This window comes from Amaranthus tricolor, chromosome 15, assembly GCF_026212465.1.
Source record: "Amaranthus tricolor cultivar Red isolate AtriRed21 chromosome 15, ASM2621246v1, whole genome shotgun sequence".
Lineage (NCBI taxonomy): Eukaryota > Viridiplantae > Streptophyta > Magnoliopsida > Caryophyllales > Amaranthaceae > Amaranthus > Amaranthus tricolor.
In genome coordinates, this window is record NC_080061.1 from 8923084 (window position 1) to 8943162 (window position 20079).

Sequence of the window (20079 nt, forward strand, 5' to 3'; positions counted from 1 at the left end):
AAAGATATTATAACTAGGCATTTATGAGTACTATAAATAGACACAAGGATATTATAAGTAAGCATTAAGGATATGATAAGTAGGCATTAAAGATACAATAAGTACGCATTAAGCTTTGATAGATTGGGCATGAGAGACGTCTCTCAGAAAATCGGTTGTTTGCAGCCCGTCTCATATGCGGCCTTTTCAATATTAGGATGCCGCATATAGGATCACATATGCATTAAACATGATCAGTACTTACATTTATAAATGTAATACTGCATAATATTTCATGTGATGATTACATACTACTTAAAAGCGCTCATATGTAGCTAGATATCCGTTACATATAGCTTAAAACTGAACACATATAACTTACATCTACAAAATCAATCGCATATAGCTTAAAACCAATCACATATACATTAAAATCAGTCATATACAACTTTTGAGCTCTCTTGTCAATTGTCCTTTTAATGGGACGATCCTACACAAGAATTTTTGTGGGTTGTATGTAAAGAGTAGCTCTTAGTAAATAACGGCGATTTGTGAAGTTAATAAATCACCTTATGTGGTAGGATTTGATAGGACGAAAATTTTGTAATTTTAATTTATCTTTTTTAATTTTGTTTAATTTATTATTTTTTTTGTCTTTTTATAATGATTTACAAATCACAGTTATTGATTAGGAATTATTGGTTTGTGAATTTACTATGCACAAGCGCATATGATGAAATTGGGCTAGACAACATCCAATCCAGGGGCTGGATTTAGATTCCCCGAGATTCCCATCACGTGTCTACAAGAAAGTTTTACATAAGATATCAGACATGCTTCGAAAGTCATCTTCTACAAGAATGTCAAGAAGTCCACAATCACACTGCACACAGGACGAGTATATTGTTTGCTTTCCCCAAAAAAATTCAATTTATCTTTCCATCTGTTCTTGATTAGTGTGAACCTCAAAAATTCCCAGGTTTTTCATGATCCCAAAATGATGTGGGCTCTTCTTTTTAAACGAACGTGTTAGTTTTAGTCTTCCAGACGCAAATTTTCTTCAAACTCTTTGTCATTCCCCTTCATTTGATTCCACTTTAATCGCAATTTCGGATTCTGGGTTTACTTCAAATTCCAATTTCTTGAATTGGGCAACTTTAGTTTTTCTCAGACTATATTCCTTTTCCTTCAAGCATTACGTCGAACACGTAAATGGCGTCTTTAAATTCACTCCGTTTTATGGTTGAAACAAGGTGTTCACTTCATAACTCAAATGGATCGCATCTCTTATCATGTCAGCGCAGAAAACCTGTTAATGGTGGTGGTTTCCTTAAATTTATGGACCATAATAGTAATGGGAGATTATCTTTATACTGTGTGAAATCAGTGAGTGGGTGTAGAAGAAGTAATTCGATGAGATATAATCGTTTGAAGGCAATTGGGGATGATTTAAATGAAGGTGAACATAGCAAAGAAGATAAAGATGAAAATGAAGATGCTATTGATGCTACAATTGAGAAGAACAATAAGGTTTTAGCTATGCAGAAAGAGCTTTTACAACAGGTAGATATTTTGGCTCTAGCTTTGGTTTTTGACTTTTCTGCAGATATAAATTAATCATTTGTCAGGTATTTAGCTTAAAATCATTTATAATTAGCAGCAAAGTTTAAAATTTATAAATTATAACCGCTATAAATTAAAAGTGTAACCATTGTAACCATATCACTGGATTCCCGTTAGCTATATGTTTTAAGTTAACTTTGACTCAACCTAATTAGCCTTGCCCAAATTTGATCATGTAGTATAGCTTTTTTCTTTATTTATTTATTTATTTATTTATTTATTTTTTGTAAAAGTTTCAGTATTTGATCATGTGGTATAGGTTGTTCATGTTGATGAGTATTTGCTTGTAAAATGAGTCGTGTACTTAAGAAAATAAGATTAGGAGAAAAGGAAGATAATGTTACTATAACTCGGATCTTTGGACAAAGTTCAACACAACATCGTCAAATCTTCAACCCTAAAAATAAAGTGGGGTGTATATGAACCAAATAAAATCAACTTATTGTGAGATTTAAGGTTACAACATTTTCATCAACCCAGTCATTAAGTGACTCACTCGTCTTGTATGAGACCGTCTCAGTTCTTACTATAAGAAGGATCCATATAATTAGTTAATTTCACTAATAGATCACTTTAAGATTGTAAATGATCACTTTAAGGTATAAGTGATCACTTTAAAATTGAAGGTGATCACTTTAAGGTTATAAGTGATTACATTAAGACACTAACGGCCCTTTTGATAAGTAGTATTAAACAGTAGTAATGGGAATGAAAACTAATGTAATTTTGGTTGAAAAATCTCTTGGCTACCTTGATGGTCATGCTTGTCCAACTCCAATATCTCATTTTCTTCATAAAATTTATTCCAATGCATTACTATTGGGAGAGGTGATATTAGTTTGTAATAGAAATTTGTACATAAATAAACTTTTTTATGATCAAAGTTTCATCATCATGGGAATGACATGGAACTTTTGATAAAATTTTACTCTATAAATCATTCCCGTTACCACCATTTAGTACCACTAACCAAACGGGTCGTAAAGGTACATTGGTTTAGCCCAATAAAGATGGTCTCATCATGAGACTGTCTCATTTGAGAATTTGTGATATTTTAAACATTTTTCATGTGTAGCTTCTTTTTACACCAATAAAATCCAATGGCCATTTTATGACCTAAAATTTGCAAAATCGATCCAAGAAAGAAATTAAATCAATAGTAAAGAAAGTGTGTAGTATTGAAAATAGAGAACAGAAAACTACTACTTCAAGTATTTTACGAATATTAATAATTTAAGTATCAATTAAGGTTTGGTAGCTTATAACCTGTTAATCTAGATTAAAACTTACCTATACTTGTTATAGAAGATAAATATATTCAGGAAAAGACTTGAAGAACTTTTGAAGTAATTCAAAAAACAAGTAGAAAATAAGAAAGGAAAAAAAAATGGATTAAAAGAAAAAGGGGGTGAAAGCATTAATTCCACAGAAGGACCATATTCTAATTCTCAATAAGAAAAATAAGTAGAAGAAATTGAAATGTAAACTAAAGATAGGAAATATGGGATTTTAATATGGGTATAGAGTGTTGTAAAAAGCTTCCTCATCGATCAATGCCAATTGAGCCAAGTTAGTTTCCATGACTACCTTGCAACAAAGATTAGTTACCATTTTCAAAATTATGGGGTGGAGTATGTTGCCATGGCCTAAGGTAGACCCATGCCTACATTTACTCAATTGTTTGTTGCTCTGTTTGGTAACCGATATTAAATGGTTGAATGGTAATGGAATTTTAGCGTAATTTTGGTAAGAATATCTCTTGATAAATTTAATGGTCATACTTATTCTCCTTCAACAAGTTCATTTTCTTCACAAAATTCATTTCAATACATTGCCACTTAAACATGTGATATTAAGTGGTAGTGAAAAATTATAAAGAAAATAACTTTTTTAGGATCAAACTTTCATTATCATGGTAATGACATGATACATATCATGAAAATTTACACTATAAATCATTCCCATTACCATCCATTAATACCATTAACCAAATGGACTGTGATAGTTTTTAGGTTGGGAATTTGAGAAATATAGCTGACCAGCCGTGCGTTCTTTATGCTTTCATGATGTCTTTACACTATCACAAATTGCTATATTTTAGCGCATTTAAAACTCTAGACCCCCTTGAATTGCATGTGTACTAGTATAATATGAACCTAATGAAATTATTGACAATAATAGCTCTTGCTGACCCATAATGTTAGGCTATTTCCTTTGCTCTGTTATTCCATGGTTTTATATTTTCTCATTTGCTAATTTGTAGACACCTTTTCATCCTTTTAATGATTGCATTTTATGTATGTCTCTTTTTTTGATTGCATTGATAAATGGAAAATTTATACAAACTTTTACCAAAATCCATAGTTTGCTGGAAGATGAATTATATTGAGAGGGAAAAGCATTCGACGATCAGACCTTTCATCATGTACACTCACCTACACGGCTACACCTAATACAACTATTTGATGGGCTTAGTTTTAAAAGCTCACCTAGACGTGCCTAAGGCAAGCTCCTTGGGAGGGTGATGTGCTAGCCTTTATAGGGTTGGACAAGGCAATTCCAAAAGACAAACACCTTATATCGCCTTATAAAGCTATAGGCAAATGCTTGAGGGTGCTGGCAGAGCACCTTTTGTTTTTAGCCTCAGAATAAGCCCATGGGTATTTTTCTCTTTTCCTTTTCTCATATATTTTCTTATCTCTTTTATTTTTCTTATGGGTACTTTTCTAAGATAATTTATGGGTTTTCATTTTTTCTGAATTTTGGGCACTTCACACCCAAAGGCTGGCGCCTAGAGTTTAGGAACATGGACCTTAGGACCTTAGAGTGCCTTGCTCCTTTTAAAACTAAGACTATGAAATGTTAGACTGCTTCTTCTTCGAGTTCTTGTAAAGATTGCGTCTATTGTTACTTGTGGATGTGACAAGGTTTTATGCGTGCTCGACCTAATTACCATCCCCCTTTACCTGCATGTGGGATAGAAATGAGTGAAAAAAGGAGTTGTATTGCTGATTACCAGATATCTGTGCGATTCAAAATTCATGCTAAGCTTGAGTACTAAAGTTGAGTATGCTACATAGGTGCTTTATCTGAAATGAAGTTTGTATTTTTATTCTTATATTTATCATCTTATGTGATGTATTTGATTTTCACATTGACAATTAGGACAGAAGTTTTTACTTTTTACATATTATATGATGCTGTCTCAAGTGGACAGACGGCTTGAGCATGAGAGAAAAAATTTTCTTTGATATTTGATTGTGCATCTTTGTGCTACTGCAATAGCATTGTAATGACCGAATAATTTGTCGACTGAATAACATTTTCTGGACTGACGTTGTATATCTAGGTTTTCACTTGGGGTATGACTCATGAGTGCTTTATGTATGTTTCTTTATAGCATTGGTTTTCTTATAAGGTGAGTTTGATGACAATCTTCTATTTTTAGATTGCTGAACGGAAAAAGCTAGTTTCATCTATAAGAAATAGTGTAATCAACTCCGATGATGCACCAGCTGACAAAGCTTACAACTCTCAAAATGATGCTCTTGGTGCAAACCAAACACTTGTAAAAAATGAGTATGACATTAGTACTGGTGCTGCAAGACAATCTGATTCAGCTTCCAGCAAGGTAAACGCAGACCAGCTGCAAGTTCCACTAAGTTTGCTAAAAGAGAAAAGTGGACAAACGAAATCAGCATTGGAAATGTCAAATCTTGATTCGTCTCAGCCAAAAGAGGTCTTGACCAAGGCGACAGAAACTGACTCCTCCATATCAAATGGAAGCCCAATTGTTGGAAAAAGAGAAATGAAAACTATTGGAAGTTTACCACGTGAGGCAAGTGCCAATGGCGTAGATACATCAAGCACCAATAAATCTTCTAGCATCAAGGATAGAGAGGAAAAAAAATTAGGAGAATCATACTTCAAGGAGCTGAGTGAGCTGGTGAACGACGCTGCTGTTGAAGATGATAAGCCTCCTCCTCTTGCTGGCCAAAATGTGATGAATGTTATCTTGGTTGCTGCTGAATGTGCACCTTGGTGTAAAACAGGTTTATATTTCCCTTGACTGCTCATGCTAAGAGTACTTCTATTTTGTGGCCCGTTTGGCGCGTTGTCAAAAGTATAGTGACTGGCGATGAATTTGTATTTTTCCTTGGAATATCTCGCCTATCAATGTGGTATTATATAAAGCATGCACCTCTATGTTGTCATAAGGAAGTAGTGAGAATCATTGAAAATAAACAAGCACTTGGTGGTGAAGACACTTTAAAATTGAGTTTTGAAAGGTGAATTAGTAAACCACAAAACTTGATGGTGTGAAAGTATATTTTGAATATTGAAAATTCCTGTTTCAAAATCATATGAAGTTGTCAATGATGTTTGCTACCAAGGGTCAATCAAAAACAAACTCATTGCTATCACCAACAAGGACAAGGTTGTGTATATCAGGTCCCCAAACCCTGCCTAGGTGGGACAGGGAGCCACTTAATGGCATTGGAGTAATGGAGTGCTGTTGCCTATTTCAGAAGCACATCTACGCTCTGATGCATCTATCAATTAAAATAACTTATTTTGTAATTTTTCAATGAACTTCTAATTGTTCTTTTATTTACTTATTTAAATGTTTTGTTTTTTTGGTCACATGATGTAATTACAATGAGTTTCTATAGGTGGGCTTGGAGATGTTGCTGGCGCCTTGCCGAAAGCTTTGGCTCGGCGAGGGCATCGAGTAATGGTGAGACAAATGTTCTTTCTCTGGTTACAAGTGCAGTGTTGTGTATTTCTTAAGAAACGTTTACTATCTTTTCTATAGATTTAGAAGTAGGTTCAGTCATTAAAGTTAATTATCTTTTCTATAGTTTCAGAAGTATGCTTTATCATCAAAGAAGAATCTTTTACATGATCTCTTATCTTCAATTATACAAGTTCAAAGATAAATATTTTTATGGAAACTAGCAGTGAGACTTTTCCATCAATCCGAAAAATATTGTGTGCTATAACCTTTGTGCATTCTACTATGCGGTCTTTTCTTTTCATTTTTTGTGGTCTTATTTCTTTGTTCTTTGTCTTTAAGATGTTTGTTTAGGACCTTGAGATACAACTACGGTTACAGATGTGCATCACAATTGGAGTATAAAATATCGGAAATGTATAATCTCGTGGAAATTTGATACTTTACTTTGTTCTTGACTACATACAAGTTTTTTTTCTTATACAAAATGAATCTTCCAGGTTGTGATACCTCGATATGCTGAATATGCTGATTGTCAATATACAGGAGTGAGGAAAAGATACAAAGTGGCTGGTCAGGTAAGTAATAGGAGGTAGAGTTAAATTCAATTTCACTCTTGATAGTATTTCAATCACCTCTTTCGTGTGTCAGCTAACTTCAGCTATTTTTACAGGATAATGAAGTATTATATTTCCATACGTACATTGATGGTGTGGACTTTGTATTCATTGAAGCCCCAATGCTTCGAAATCTTGGGAAAGATATATATGGAGGAAATAGGCTGGTATTCAGAGTTTTTCTGTTTTACACTATCATATATGTTTGCTTTCAGTTGTTTGACATTTATTTGGATGGTTTTCTAAGAGATGGATTAAATTTACCTATTAATTTACTCAATATTACATCTAGGGGTGTTCAATGAGCCGGATAAAGGCCGAGTCGGGCTTAAGTAAATATGGGCCGAGTTGGATAAGGGCCCTTCAAACATAATATGGGCTTTAAATGGGCCCGGCCCACACTTGCCCATTTTTATTACTAAAAATTAATCCCCATTTATCAATTTATAACAATTAAATCGAAAAAATATTAATAATCCCCATTGACATTGTCTTTTATAATATTTAAATTATACATTACTTATGCTATTTACCAAGGCCCGTTTTCCGACCCTTATTAAGCCCTTTTATAGCCCACTTCATTTTAATTATAGTAGAGCCTGTTTTCGGCCCGGCCCATTTTCGACCCGGTCCTTACTAAGCCCTTCTAAAAATGGGCCGTAAGGGCTCAAAATGGGGGCCCGGTCCATTGAACACCCCTAATTACGTCCTATCCTTGTAACTAATCCGAAAACCAAAAAAGTTAAAACCCTTATGTATCAACTAATTTGGGACAGAGGGAGTATGATTGTTTCTGATATTAAACCTGAATTCCTTTTGTGTTCTCTCTTCTGAAGATATTCCCGTTTTTCTTTCATCGAACAAAGAAATAAACGATTTCATTTTTTTGGCAGGACATTTTGAAGCGTATGATTCTATTCTGTAAGGTGGCAGTTGAGGTATAATTTTGAAAGCTTGACTTTGCAATTGCCTCCTAGTGTTAGTTTTTTTTTCGGCTGTAAATTAGAGACGTGTACCCGCAAGATAAAAATCACAGCAAGTAGCTAGGATGAACATAGTATGAATACTAAAGCCCGTTTGGAATGTGGTATTAAACGGTAATAATGAAAATGAAACCAGTGTAATTTTGGTTGAAAAATCTCTTGGCTACCTTGATGGTCATACTTGTCCAAACTCCAATCATCTCATTTTCTTCCTAACATTCATTCCAATGCATTACCATTGGGAGAGGTGGTATTAGGTGCAATGGAAATTTGTAAACAAAAAAGCTTTTTTGTGATCAAAGTTTTCATCTCAATGGGATTGACAAGGAGCTTTTGATGAAATTTTACACAATAAATCATTCCCATTACCATCATTTAGTACCACTAACCAAACGGGCTGTTGCTACTATTTATCATTACTGCTAACCAATCTTGCTGTTAGTAATTTTGTATACATTTCTCTTCGGGAATTCCCAAATACTTCCTACTTTCCGTTTGATTTTTTCATCTCTACCCGGTTTTTATTTATTCCAACTTTTTTGTGCTATTCTTTTTACTATCTACCCTAAAAACTGGTTAGCAAATAAAATCTGGAGTACCATCTTAATCTTTCCAGGTTCCTTGGCATGTTCCTTGTGGAGGCGTGTGCTATGGTGACGGAAATTTGGTATTTATTGCAAATGATTGGCATACTGCACTCCTTCCTGTGTATTTAAAGGCATACTATCGCGACAATGGACTGATGAAGTACACAAGATCAGTGCTTGTTATCCACAACATAGCTCATCAGGTACCTGCCTATTGGGCTTGACCTTGTAGTTTGTTGCATCATATATATTGATCAATTTGCTGCTAACAGCTCTCATTACAGTTGGCTTATTCTTCTAAATTAGAAAAATTCTCACCTGAAGACACATACTATTGATTACATGTCATATGGATCACTAAATTAATATATGAGATATGCGCATCATGATCTTTATCATATCTTTTACGCATCAGCTGAGAATTAGGGTCAATAGTATGTGTTCCTATTCTTAAAATCGAACCATGAGAGTGTTGTCAACACACGATTTTAACAAATTCTGTTCTATGCGTGATTAAGAGATGACAAATTATCCTTTAAGGCTGAAACCAGGATAAGAGAACCATGAGTTCTAGAAGAATCATAATGTTGTCGGTATAAACCTGCTCCGGTCTTTTGTGTGTGTCCTTGAAATGAGGTTCTGGTAATGCAACCAAACCTTATACATGCATAGTCACTTTGTGCAACGTATCAACAAAGGGTCCTCTTAACACTTATCCTCAAGATCAATTTGATTTTTTATTTGAATAATTTGCGAATTACAGCCTTAAAGTTTAACACTTTTTACGAATTACAGCCTCAATGTTTATTTTTGCGAATTACAGCCACCATAGTATCAAAATTTAGAGGTTTAGGCTAAAAACACAGAAATCTAACCACTTAATGTAAAATTCCGACCACCAAAATGGTCGAATTCTGTATTTTAGCCTGAACATGTAAACTTTGATACTTTGGCGGCTGTAATTCACAAAAGTTTTAAACTTTAAGGCTGTAATTCGTAAACTATTATTTTTTTTTTCAAATTTTCTAATTAATCAACAAATTGATAACTATCAGGGCCGGGGTCCTGTAGATGACTTCAGTTATGTGGATCTTCCTCCACACTACCTTGATTACTTCAAGTTGTATGATCCTGTGGGTGGAGAGCATTTTAATATTTTTGCTGCTGGTCTCAAGGCTGCTGATCGTATTTTGACCGTTAGTCATGGGTATGCCTGGGAGTTGAAAACTCAAGAGGGTGGTTGGGGTTTGCATGGGATCATTAACGACAATGATTGGAAATTGAGAGGCATAGTGAATGGTATCGATGTGACAGAATGGAACCCGGAATTGGATCTTCATTTACAATCTGATGGTTACACTAACTATTCGCTCGACACACTTAAACCCGGCAAAGCACAGTGCAAGGCAGCTTTACAGAATGAGCTCGGTTTACCTGATCGTGAGGATGTTCCATTGATTGGTTTCATTGGGAGGCTAGATGGTCAGAAAGGTGTTGACATCATTGCAGAATCAATTCCGTGGTTAAGCAGCCAAGATGTGCAGCTAGTCATGTTAGGTACCGGGAGGCCTGACCTAGAACAAATGCTCAGGGAGTGTGAGAGTCAATACCCAGATAAAATAAGGGGATGGGTTGGGTTTTCTGTAAAGACAGCCCACCGGATCACAGCTGGCGTAGATATTTTGCTCATGCCTTCAAGATTTGAGCCTTGTGGGCTTAACCAGTTATATGCAATGCATTACGGAACAATTCCAGTCGTTCATGCTGTTGGTGGACTGAGAGATACGGTCCAACCTTTTGACCCGTATAACAATACAGGCTACGGCTGGACATTTGACCGGGCTGAAGCAAACCGCTTGATTGATGCTTTAGGAAACTGTTTATTAACTTACCGTCAATACAAGGAGAGTTGGGAAGGTCTCCAAACACGCGGAATGACTCAAGATCTTAGTTGGGACCATGCTGCTGAGATTTATGAGGAAGTCCTTGTTGCTGCTAAGTACCAGTGGTGACCATTTACTTGCTCACGCCTCTAGTTCAGCTCAGGTACTCTGTCGCTACACTGATTCGGCTGAAGTCGGTACCTTCTCTATAGGGAAGAACTTCTGTATTTATATGTATGTTTCTGGTTGTAATCTCGAGTGTAATCTCTTGTTGAGATGCTGCAAAATAGTAGATGATAGTGGAAGCAATAAATGTATACAAGGAGCATTTTGTAGTAATATGTATATAATAGTGCTGGCTATGGTGAATTGCACCCTTGGTGATCCTTTGTTGAACATTTTGTAGTGTCGATGAATATAGGGCGCTACGACATACTTTTCTTTCGTTTCTTTTTAATAGCTACACTCTTTTACGTGAGAGTTTTTCGAGGAAGGTGTAGCTATTCAAAAGAATAGGAAAGGGCATATATATTTGAAGGAAGAAGTTCGAAAAGGGAGTACGACATGGAATCTTCTTCTTTCCCTTGCAAAGGCCTTCAGGGGACCAATAATTTGATATTAACAGTATAAATTTTCAAGTTGTGCGGAGAAGTAATTTGTCCTACAAATTATGGAAGATTGAAATAAATAAGATTAATTAGCATTTTAATTCCAAGTATAAGATTGGGATAAACTTATGTCCCAAAATAAGCTTCCGTACGTCCAAGCCTAGCCTCGGGTAAGTCGCTGTTAGTAACAGCGACTTAAGGAAAAAAAAAAATAAAAAGTTGTAAGTCGCTGTTAGTAACAGCGACTTATAGCTTTATATTTTTCCAGAATCCTTCTTCTTCCTCACTTCATTTCGCGATATACTTTTCTCCCGAAATTCTCTACTTTCTCCTTCTTCATTCCAACCTTGTAAGGATCTTCATTCCTTCAACTAAGGTCATCAAGTTTCAAGTTTGTACCAGTAATTAGTGCTGTAGTCTTCTTAGATCGATCTAAGGTAATTTTTTTTGGTTTTTTTTTCAATATTCGAAAAATTAGGGTTTGTTGTGTTTTAATCAATTTTCACATTAATGTAGGTTGACAAGCTTCCAATTACGTAATTCTTCTTGATCTACAGCTAATTGAGGTTCGTTTTTATTATAAATTTTTTCATTTGGTGGTGAATTTAAAATGTATTTCATGTGTAGTGGGCATTTACACTTGAGCTCTACGATTATGTCAAATGTAGTTGCTATTTACATTGATCCTCACTTTTAAAAGTTTGTTTCAGAATTATTAGTTGAATGTAAAATGTATAGTGGTCATATATTTATGAAGTTGATGGTGATGTTGATTTTTTATGTGTTGTTGTAGAAATGGCTTCATTTCGTGTCACCGTTGTATGCTTTTGGAATGGTTCAATTCGATCAACTAGTAATAATGTTAAGTATGTTGGGGGAAAACGTAAACTGTTTGCATGCAACTCATACATGGATTTGAATGAATTTAAACATTTTATATGCTCTAGGATTGGTATTGACACTACAAGAAGTACTGTTAATTTAAGTTTTAAATACAATCTGAGTGGAGATTTGTTAGCTTTTCCGGTTGAGGATGAGGAGGCTATAGATGCAATGTGGGAGTATTCAAGGTCTACCCCTAGTCCTTCTTTAGAGTTATATGTAGAAGAGGTACCCCTAGGGAACGCAGATGTGAACGTAGTGGAAACAAATGCATTTATGAATATGACTCCTTCTGCTCCTTCTCATACGCCCTTCCCTACCCAAGAAACCCAAAATCCCTTTATGCCATCTTCCTCTTATCCTTGTAATGAAATGTGGGAGTATTCAAGGTCTACCCCTAGTCCTTCTTTAGAGTTATATGTAGAAGAGGTACCCCTAGGGAACGAAGATGTGAACGTAGTGGAAACAAATGCATTTATGAATATGACTCCTTCTGCTCCTTCTCATACGCCCTTCCCTACCCAAGAAACCCAAAATCCCTTTATGCCATCTTCCTCTTATCCAATTTCAAGTGTCAAATGATGTTACTTTTAACTTACAAGATACAAATGAGCCTTGAGCTCCTTCTGAGGATGATGTGGGTATTGACGAGGAGGCTCTAGCTAATGACATGACTTTAGGAAACATTCCAACAATCGTTGCCCCTACACCCTATGCACTGGTTCCCTCTCTAGATGAACACATTGAGGACAACTCTTGGAGGTCTTGGGATTGTGATACAACCTACACCGACGAAGGAGAGTTTCAAAAGGATATGATGTTTGACAACAAGGATGCCTTGTTAGACGCTGTTAGATTGTATCATATTCGTAGGAACGTTGAGTACAGAACTGAGACTTCAAATCAAACCGTGCTCACGTTGAAGTGTAAGAGAGGGTGTGGTTGGAGGCTTAGGGCTAGGAAGACCTCCTATTCACCGTCATGGGAGATAATTACTTATAAAGGGAGGCACGGGGGTTGTATTTTAAGTACTGAAAACGTGTCAGCTGGGCACATTCATTTGACATCTTTCGTGATTAACAATCGTATTAGAAATTGTGTTGCTCAAGACCCATCAATTAAGGTTTCTGTTGTCCGGCAAATGGTCAAAGACCAATTCGGTGTGGAAGTGACCTATAAGCGGGCTTGGTGTGCTAAACAGTAAGCCCTTCTCTCCATCTATGGTACGTGGGAAGATTCTTATCCTCTTCTTCCACGCTTCCTGAAGGCACTGCAAATTTCAAACCCCGGTACCGTAGTTGAGTGGTTCTTTAAGGAAGATAATGATGTCGGTGTGTATGTCCGTCCTAGTATTAGAACTTTCCAACGCGTGTTTTGGGCTTTCCAACCTAGTATTGAGGGATTTAAGTATTGCAAACCCGTTATTGCCATTGACGGAACACATTTGTATGGTAAGTATCGCCATACGTTGTTGACTGCGATTGCCCAAGATGGGAACAAGGGAATATTCCCGCTTGCCTTTGCTTTGGTCGAAAAAGAATGCATAGCCGCGTGGTCTTGGTTTATGGGCTGTGTTCGTAAGCATGTGATGCATAGTCCAGGGTTATGCGTTATTTCCGATAGGCATGCGGGCATTCTAGCAACTATGGAGGAGCCGGAATGGCAACCTCCAAACGCCCATCATAGGTTTTGCTTGAGGCATTTGTTAAAGAACTTCAATCGTCAAATGAGTAATGTGAAGTTGAAGAAAATGTTTGGTAGGACTTCAGAGCAAAGACAACCCAATAAAGTTGTCGAGGGATTGAAGGCCATTGGTGTTGTTAATCGTGAAGCACTTTTTTGGATTGATGAAGTTGGTGATATGTCTAAATGGTCAATATGTCACGATGGAGGGTATAGGTACGGTGTTACTAATACGAACTTGGCCGAAGTATTCAATAACGTGATGAAGGGTGTGCGTTTCTTGCCGATAACCACTCTTGTGGAGTTTACCTTCTATCGTGTTAATGATTATTTTGTAAAAAGACGCGAGAATGCAAACGCGTGGTTAATTGGGGGAAACATGTACACTTCACACGCCACTAGAATTATCACCCGTAACACCGAGAAGGCAAACTACCATGAGATCATCGCATTTGACTACAGACGAGGCCTTTTCCAAGTTAAGACTGGGCGTGGTAATAGAGGATCGGCCAAGGGTGGTAAAATACAAAGTGTGGATATGAGCGAGATGAAATGCACTTGTAACAAACCGTCCATATTTCACTTACCTTGTTCTCATGTTCTTGCCGTATGCATTAAACGACACTTATCCTATGAGCGATTTATAGACTCCTGCTACAAGACCCAGAGCTATGTTAACACGTATGAATGCATATTCTTGCCGTTAATTGATAAGAGGGCATGGCCTCAATACACCGGTGTTGAGGTGTTACACGATCCAGATCACATTCGTGGTTTAGGAAGACCTAAGTCCAGGAGGATCGCGAACGAGATGGACGAAGGATCGCGAACACGCAACGCTTGTCGACGGTGTGGTATTGACGGTCATAATACTAGAACTTGCACGTCAAGGTAAATAGTATATATATTTGAGTATATAAAGTAAGGATTATATAACAAACAAATACACATTTTCAGTACTTCTTAATTAATTGTAGATTACATAAGGCTTACTTATTATTTAATTGCAGGAGAGATGGATCCAGCAGCTCCAGGCCCTCTGGACCCTAGTGTCCTTACGATGCAGGCGAGTCACAGGAGCAGTGTGCTATGGGATGTACAGGTCATTGAGCTTACCCCTTTTGAAATTATTACTTCATAATACTTTAAATTGAAGCTAACGTAATATTTTGATTTAGGTGTCCGATACGGAAACCATATACACCAGGCATCCCGATTCAGCTCCATGGGCGATTGACGCACGGATCGTCCCGTACCTTCAGCTTGCGAGATTGCATGACTTCCACCTGATCGCGTACGGGAGAGTCGATCGGGCGCTGCTCACGGCTTTAGTCGAGCGGTGGCGCCAGGAGACTCATACCTTCCACCTACCTATAGGTGAGGCTACCGTCACGTTACTTGACGTAGCTGTTCTTACACGGCTTCCCATCGAGGGACATGCCGTGTGCATCGATGTACGCCAGTTTGAAAGCTGGCAAGATAAAGTCCATAGAGTATTAGGAGTGCGACCTCCGGCTGAGGTAACCAAAGGGAGTAGCCTGCGTGTAACATGGCTTGCACAAAACTTCTCGCAACTCCCTGAAGGTGCTGAACACGCCACCGTTGAGAGATACGCTAGGGCGTATCTCCTTTATCTGATTGGTGCTGTCTTGTTCTCCGACAAGACTGGCAATCGAGTACAACTATTGTACTTGACGTTGCTTGATGCGCCATGGGAGGTCATCTCCGGGTACAGCTGGGGTTCGGCAGCCCTAGCATATCTGTACATGAGACTTTGTGAAGCTTCACAGAAGAACGTGAAGGAGATCGCTGGTCCCCTGATTATTCTACAGGTAATAATAAGTTATAATGCTTACTCTACAGGTAATAATATTGTTGTACCTCTTTTACTTACTTATAATGGTAATTCTTAGCTTTGGGCATGGGAGCATGTTCTCATTGGTCAACCGATGAGGAGTGTGGGTCGTGGTGCATTTGCGCCACCACTGCTTCCTCCCCCGCATGTGCCATATGGATTGCGGTGGTCCTTTGAAAGACGATCAAGGACTCACACTGGATCGGGCGTGGGGTTCTACCGCGATCAGCTCGATCTATTACGTGCTGACCAGGTAACAACTTCACCACAACTTGTTTTATAAGTATCAAATTGAGTAATTTATTAATCGAATTTTCACGTTTAGTTTCTATGGGACCCTTACCCCGCTGAGGCATACGCTGCATTGCCTCAGCACTCGGGCATATTGTCAGGGGCGTGGAGAGCATCTGTACCTCTGATCTGCTTCGACATGGTCGAAGTGCATCTCCCTGAGCGCGTACTGCGCCAATTTGGGATGGTACAGGGCATCCCGCCTCCATGCGACACAGAAGCGGAGCTTCACCACTCTCGCAAGGGTCGGGATCCCAAGAACTGGCTAGAGGTGAACTGGCGGCATGTCGCTCGTTGGGAGCACAGGCTAGATCTGCTTGCCCAAGGTGCGCCGATCGAGGCTGCAGGCGCACCTACTACGGCGGATTACATGCCGTGGTTCCTCTCCATTACTCGCCGATGGATGACACCACGAGGTATCTTGGCGGCATCCCAGTACAATCCCGCAGCACCGACGATGACACACTTTGTAAGTATTCTTCAACTTTAATTATTATCCTTACAACTTACACTTTAAACATTTCATTAATAATTAAGTCTTACTGCAGGCACAGGGCATTGCATCAGTCATCTGCTCCTCCCAAGAGGAGCCCGTACGGGAGATTGCCCAAGGCATACTCCAAGGCACGCAGTTTCAACACTTCATTCCGGAAGTAACTGCGCCCCACACCACTACGTACGCGTACGAGTCATCTGCTCATCAACCCGACGTTCATCTTGAGGAGGTTGACTTAACGTGTCCGGACTACGGTGTCGGGTCCTCACAGGGTGCCACATCATCAAACTATCAATCCCCTCCCCTACCCGAGCGTCATGCGACTGCATCTTACTATCGTAGAAGGCGTCGTAAACCGTCACAATTAGACAGGGTACAGGAGGAGGATTAGCATTACAATAGTTTTGTAATTATTGAACATTTGTACATACTCATTTGTAACTGTTGGTCTTTTGTGTGTAAATTGTAACATATATGTACATGTATATATTTTTACTGTAGTATCACACGTTTATTATGAGTGAATTGATGTTAACTACTCAAACTTTTGGGCGATGAATCATTCCGCGAACAATGCAGCATAAATTTAATCAAAAACATACAATCATATTCAAATAAGGATGTTGCTATTCAACATTCAACACAATTTCAAGCAAGTTCAACAAATCCAAATCCAATTACATACTTCATGCATTAAGTTAAACTACCGTAGCTAACTAAGAAGGCTTAGTTAACTTTTTCATAATTCTTTCAGTCTCTTCTTTCCTATGTGCCATATCATCCATTTGTCTCTTTAGATTAAATACCTCATCTTTAAGCTCTTGTTTTTCCTTCTCAAGCCTTATTATTAAGTCTCTCTGCCATTTTGTACCCTCCGGAGCAATCCAGCGAAAGTATGTGCATCCTAATCCGTCAGCCAAGTAGAAAGGGCAAGCAACAAATTCACGCCCTGGATCGAAGTCGCTCCAATCAGTATTAATCTCAACTTCATAACCACAATCACAAAGCTCTTCAATACAATGCTCCTTTGACATCTACATAATACATATAATATATTAACGTTAGTGAACTTTCAAAAATAATGTTTACATTTACAATAATAAAACTAACAAAATACCTTATGTTAACTTTAACAATTGATGGAAAAGAATAAGAATGATCTAGAATGGATAAAATGAAGTATAAGAAATGATGGACCTATTTATACAACAACATTACAACGGCTATTTTCACATTCTAACGGCTATTTTTCTAATTAACAACGGCTAGTTTAGTTTTTAAATTTAAAAAAAAAATAAAAATAAAGCTATAAGTCGCTGTTACTAACAGCGACTTACAACTTTTTATTTATTTATTTTTTTTCCCTTAAGTCGCTGTTACTAACAGCGACTTACCCGAGGCTAGGCTTGGACGTACGGAAGCTTATTTTGGGACATAAGTTTATCCCAATCTTATACTTGGAATTAAAATGCTAATTAATCTTATTTATTTCAATCTTCTACAAATTATTTAGGGTTTTTCTTTCAAATTTTGAAAAGTTACCCTAAATAAAAATATGAGAGTGATTTTAATAAATTTAGAAAACCATCAGCAAATAGATTTAGACACATTCGATATCTTTTCAAGTGAAAACCTCGACTTACGATTTACAAGTGCATGTTTTTTTTTTTTTTTTTTTTGAAGATTCATTTATGCATAAAAAAATAAAAATAAATAAATAAAATAAAATAAATAAATAAAAAGGATCAAGACTTGGTTGAATGTTTGGTTATAAAATAAGGAAATCAAAATTATGGATGTTTTCGGTGAATTTAAAGAGATATGAAGAGGGCTTGTAGTTAGACCTTAAAACTGAAGAAAAAAAAAATATAATGTGAAGTTTTTAATTCATTTTATTGCTTTCATTTTTGTTGCATATATTTTCTCATTCATTTTAGAGGGAGAAGGCAACTGAAATCAATATGGCTTTGAACTCATTGTAGTGTTCATTTATCTTGTTTACTTATCAATTTCTAATTTGATTTGAAAATCTAAGCAAATACTCTAATCCGTTTTTTTTATTCTTCCTATTTAGAATATGGGACAAAATCAAAACAAATAATAATTACACAATAGATACTATGTAAATTGGATAAAATAACATTTAAAAATAAAGATGCTATTGATTAAAGTATAAGTGTCCTAATGTCATTAAATTATTTTGTGAATATAAAGTAAATTCAATGGGAATTAAAATTTACATAAATTTCTATAGATGAGAGTGTAAGTGTAATAATTTCCTTGAATTGTTACTAAAATATAATGATTCTAAATAAGAACATTTTAAAATTTTCAAATGCTGAATGTAAGAAGAACAAAAAGAGAACAAAGGGCGTAAAATTATTGAAAATCTAATGATTATATCTCTAGGTTGACTTTTTAAAAATTACTTTTACATTAATATTATTATCTTTATGTCAATTTAAAGATTTGAGTTAATATTCCACTACTAATAATATTTGAAATAGTGAGTTTTGCATACGAATATCTTCTCTTATTGATAATTTTAAAATTTTGGAAAATTCCACATGGTAACATCTAGTTTTCATGAAATATCAGTGATAGTACTTTTATAAGATTCTTTTCACATAGTAACATTCAATTTATGCACTATCAACTGTCATAGCATTTTCCGTTAAATTCTAGTTAATTTATGTTTAATTCATCATTTTGTAAGATTTTTCCACATGGTATCATTCAATTTTTGCTCTCAAATGTTTAATTATTTTAACGTTTAATTCACCGATTAATTTATCAAAGCCCTTAAATGTTGTAAGAATTTTATTTCATTCAAATTATTGGCATTATAAAGTTCAAAAGGTGCATTACAAACACTAATAAATAATTCAAAATGTGCATTTTATAAGCTTCAAATGTGCATTTCATAAGTTCAAAAGGTGCATTCCAAGCACTAATACATATCTACTTAAATATTACAACATTTAAGGGCGTTGATAAATTAATCGGTAAATTAAACGTTAAAATAGTGAACTAAACATTTGAAAGCAAAAACTGAATGCTAATATGTGGAAAAATCTTATAAAATGATGAATTAAACGGAAAACGAAAAATGCTACAGCAGTTAGATAGTGCATAAATTGGATGCTACCATGTGGAAAAATCTTACAAAAGTGCTACGACTGGCGTTTCATGAAAACTGGATGCTACCATGTGGAATTTCCTTAAAATTTTAAGCGATCTCTTTAAGATTGTGAGTGATCACTTTATAACTCCACTTTAAGATTACACGTGATCATTTTAAGACCCTACTTTAAGTTTATAAGTGATCACTTTGAAAATATGACATTAAACTAAACCGATAGAAATAATTTCACCATAAAACCACATCATTTGAGAATTTGTCTATTTAAAAAGCTCCTTAAAACCTGCTATTATAAAAACTACTAATTTTTAAATTGTGCTTAAATGATTCACCCTTAACTATTCTATATGGTTAATTTTAACACCAAAACTTGGCCGAAACCGTCTCAAATTAAGACCAAGAGTGGGCCATCCCAATTCGCGCGTGTAACAATATTACACGTTTTCCCTTGTTTTTTCTATGTTCTGGACATTTATCAATTTTGACCTTATAGGTATCAATTTCAACGTAAAGTAATACTTAAACATATTAATTAAAGTAAAAAATTTCAATTTGAACCTATAAGTGATCAATTTTGACGTTAAATTGATCAATTTCTACCTAAATATGTGTTTTTCGATTTTAGAACGAGTTATATAAAATTGTATTATTCTATCATTCTATGGATGAATTTCAAACAACAAGTTATCAATAATCAATAATCACAAATTCTTAT

At 36.1% G+C, this 20079-nt stretch overlaps 3 protein-coding genes across 3 annotated transcripts; all 3 read left to right on the plus strand.

The window, feature by feature from the left end:
* Window positions 1–781: 781 nt before the first annotated feature.
* Window positions 782–10793, plus strand: LOC130801507 (granule-bound starch synthase 2, chloroplastic/amyloplastic-like). The gene is made up of 8 exons (XM_057665374.1): window positions 782–1542; window positions 5051–5654; window positions 6276–6340; window positions 6838–6915; window positions 7011–7121; window positions 7848–7892; window positions 8554–8727; window positions 9580–10793. The coding sequence occupies exons 1-8, from the start codon at window positions 1192–1194 to the stop codon at window positions 10534–10536; spliced, it is 2385 nt and encodes a 794-aa protein (XP_057521357.1). The 5' UTR covers window positions 782–1191; the 3' UTR covers window positions 10537–10793.
* A 3651-nt stretch (window positions 10794–14444) lies between these two features.
* Window positions 14445–15493, plus strand: LOC130800995 (serine/threonine-protein phosphatase 7 long form homolog). Its single transcript, XM_057664742.1, has 2 exons — window positions 14445–14682; window positions 14759–15493. The coding sequence occupies exons 1-2, from the start codon at window positions 14596–14598 to the stop codon at window positions 15491–15493; spliced, it is 822 nt and encodes a 273-aa protein (XP_057520725.1). The 5' UTR covers window positions 14445–14595.
* A 28-nt stretch (window positions 15494–15521) lies between these two features.
* On the plus strand, window positions 15522–16671 carry LOC130801508 (serine/threonine-protein phosphatase 7 long form homolog). The gene is made up of 3 exons (XM_057665375.1): window positions 15522–15688; window positions 15761–16195; window positions 16275–16671. The coding sequence occupies exons 1-3, from the start codon at window positions 15530–15532 to the stop codon at window positions 16611–16613; spliced, it is 933 nt and encodes a 310-aa protein (XP_057521358.1). The 5' UTR covers window positions 15522–15529; the 3' UTR covers window positions 16614–16671.
* The last annotated feature ends 3408 nt before the right edge of the window (window positions 16672–20079 follow it).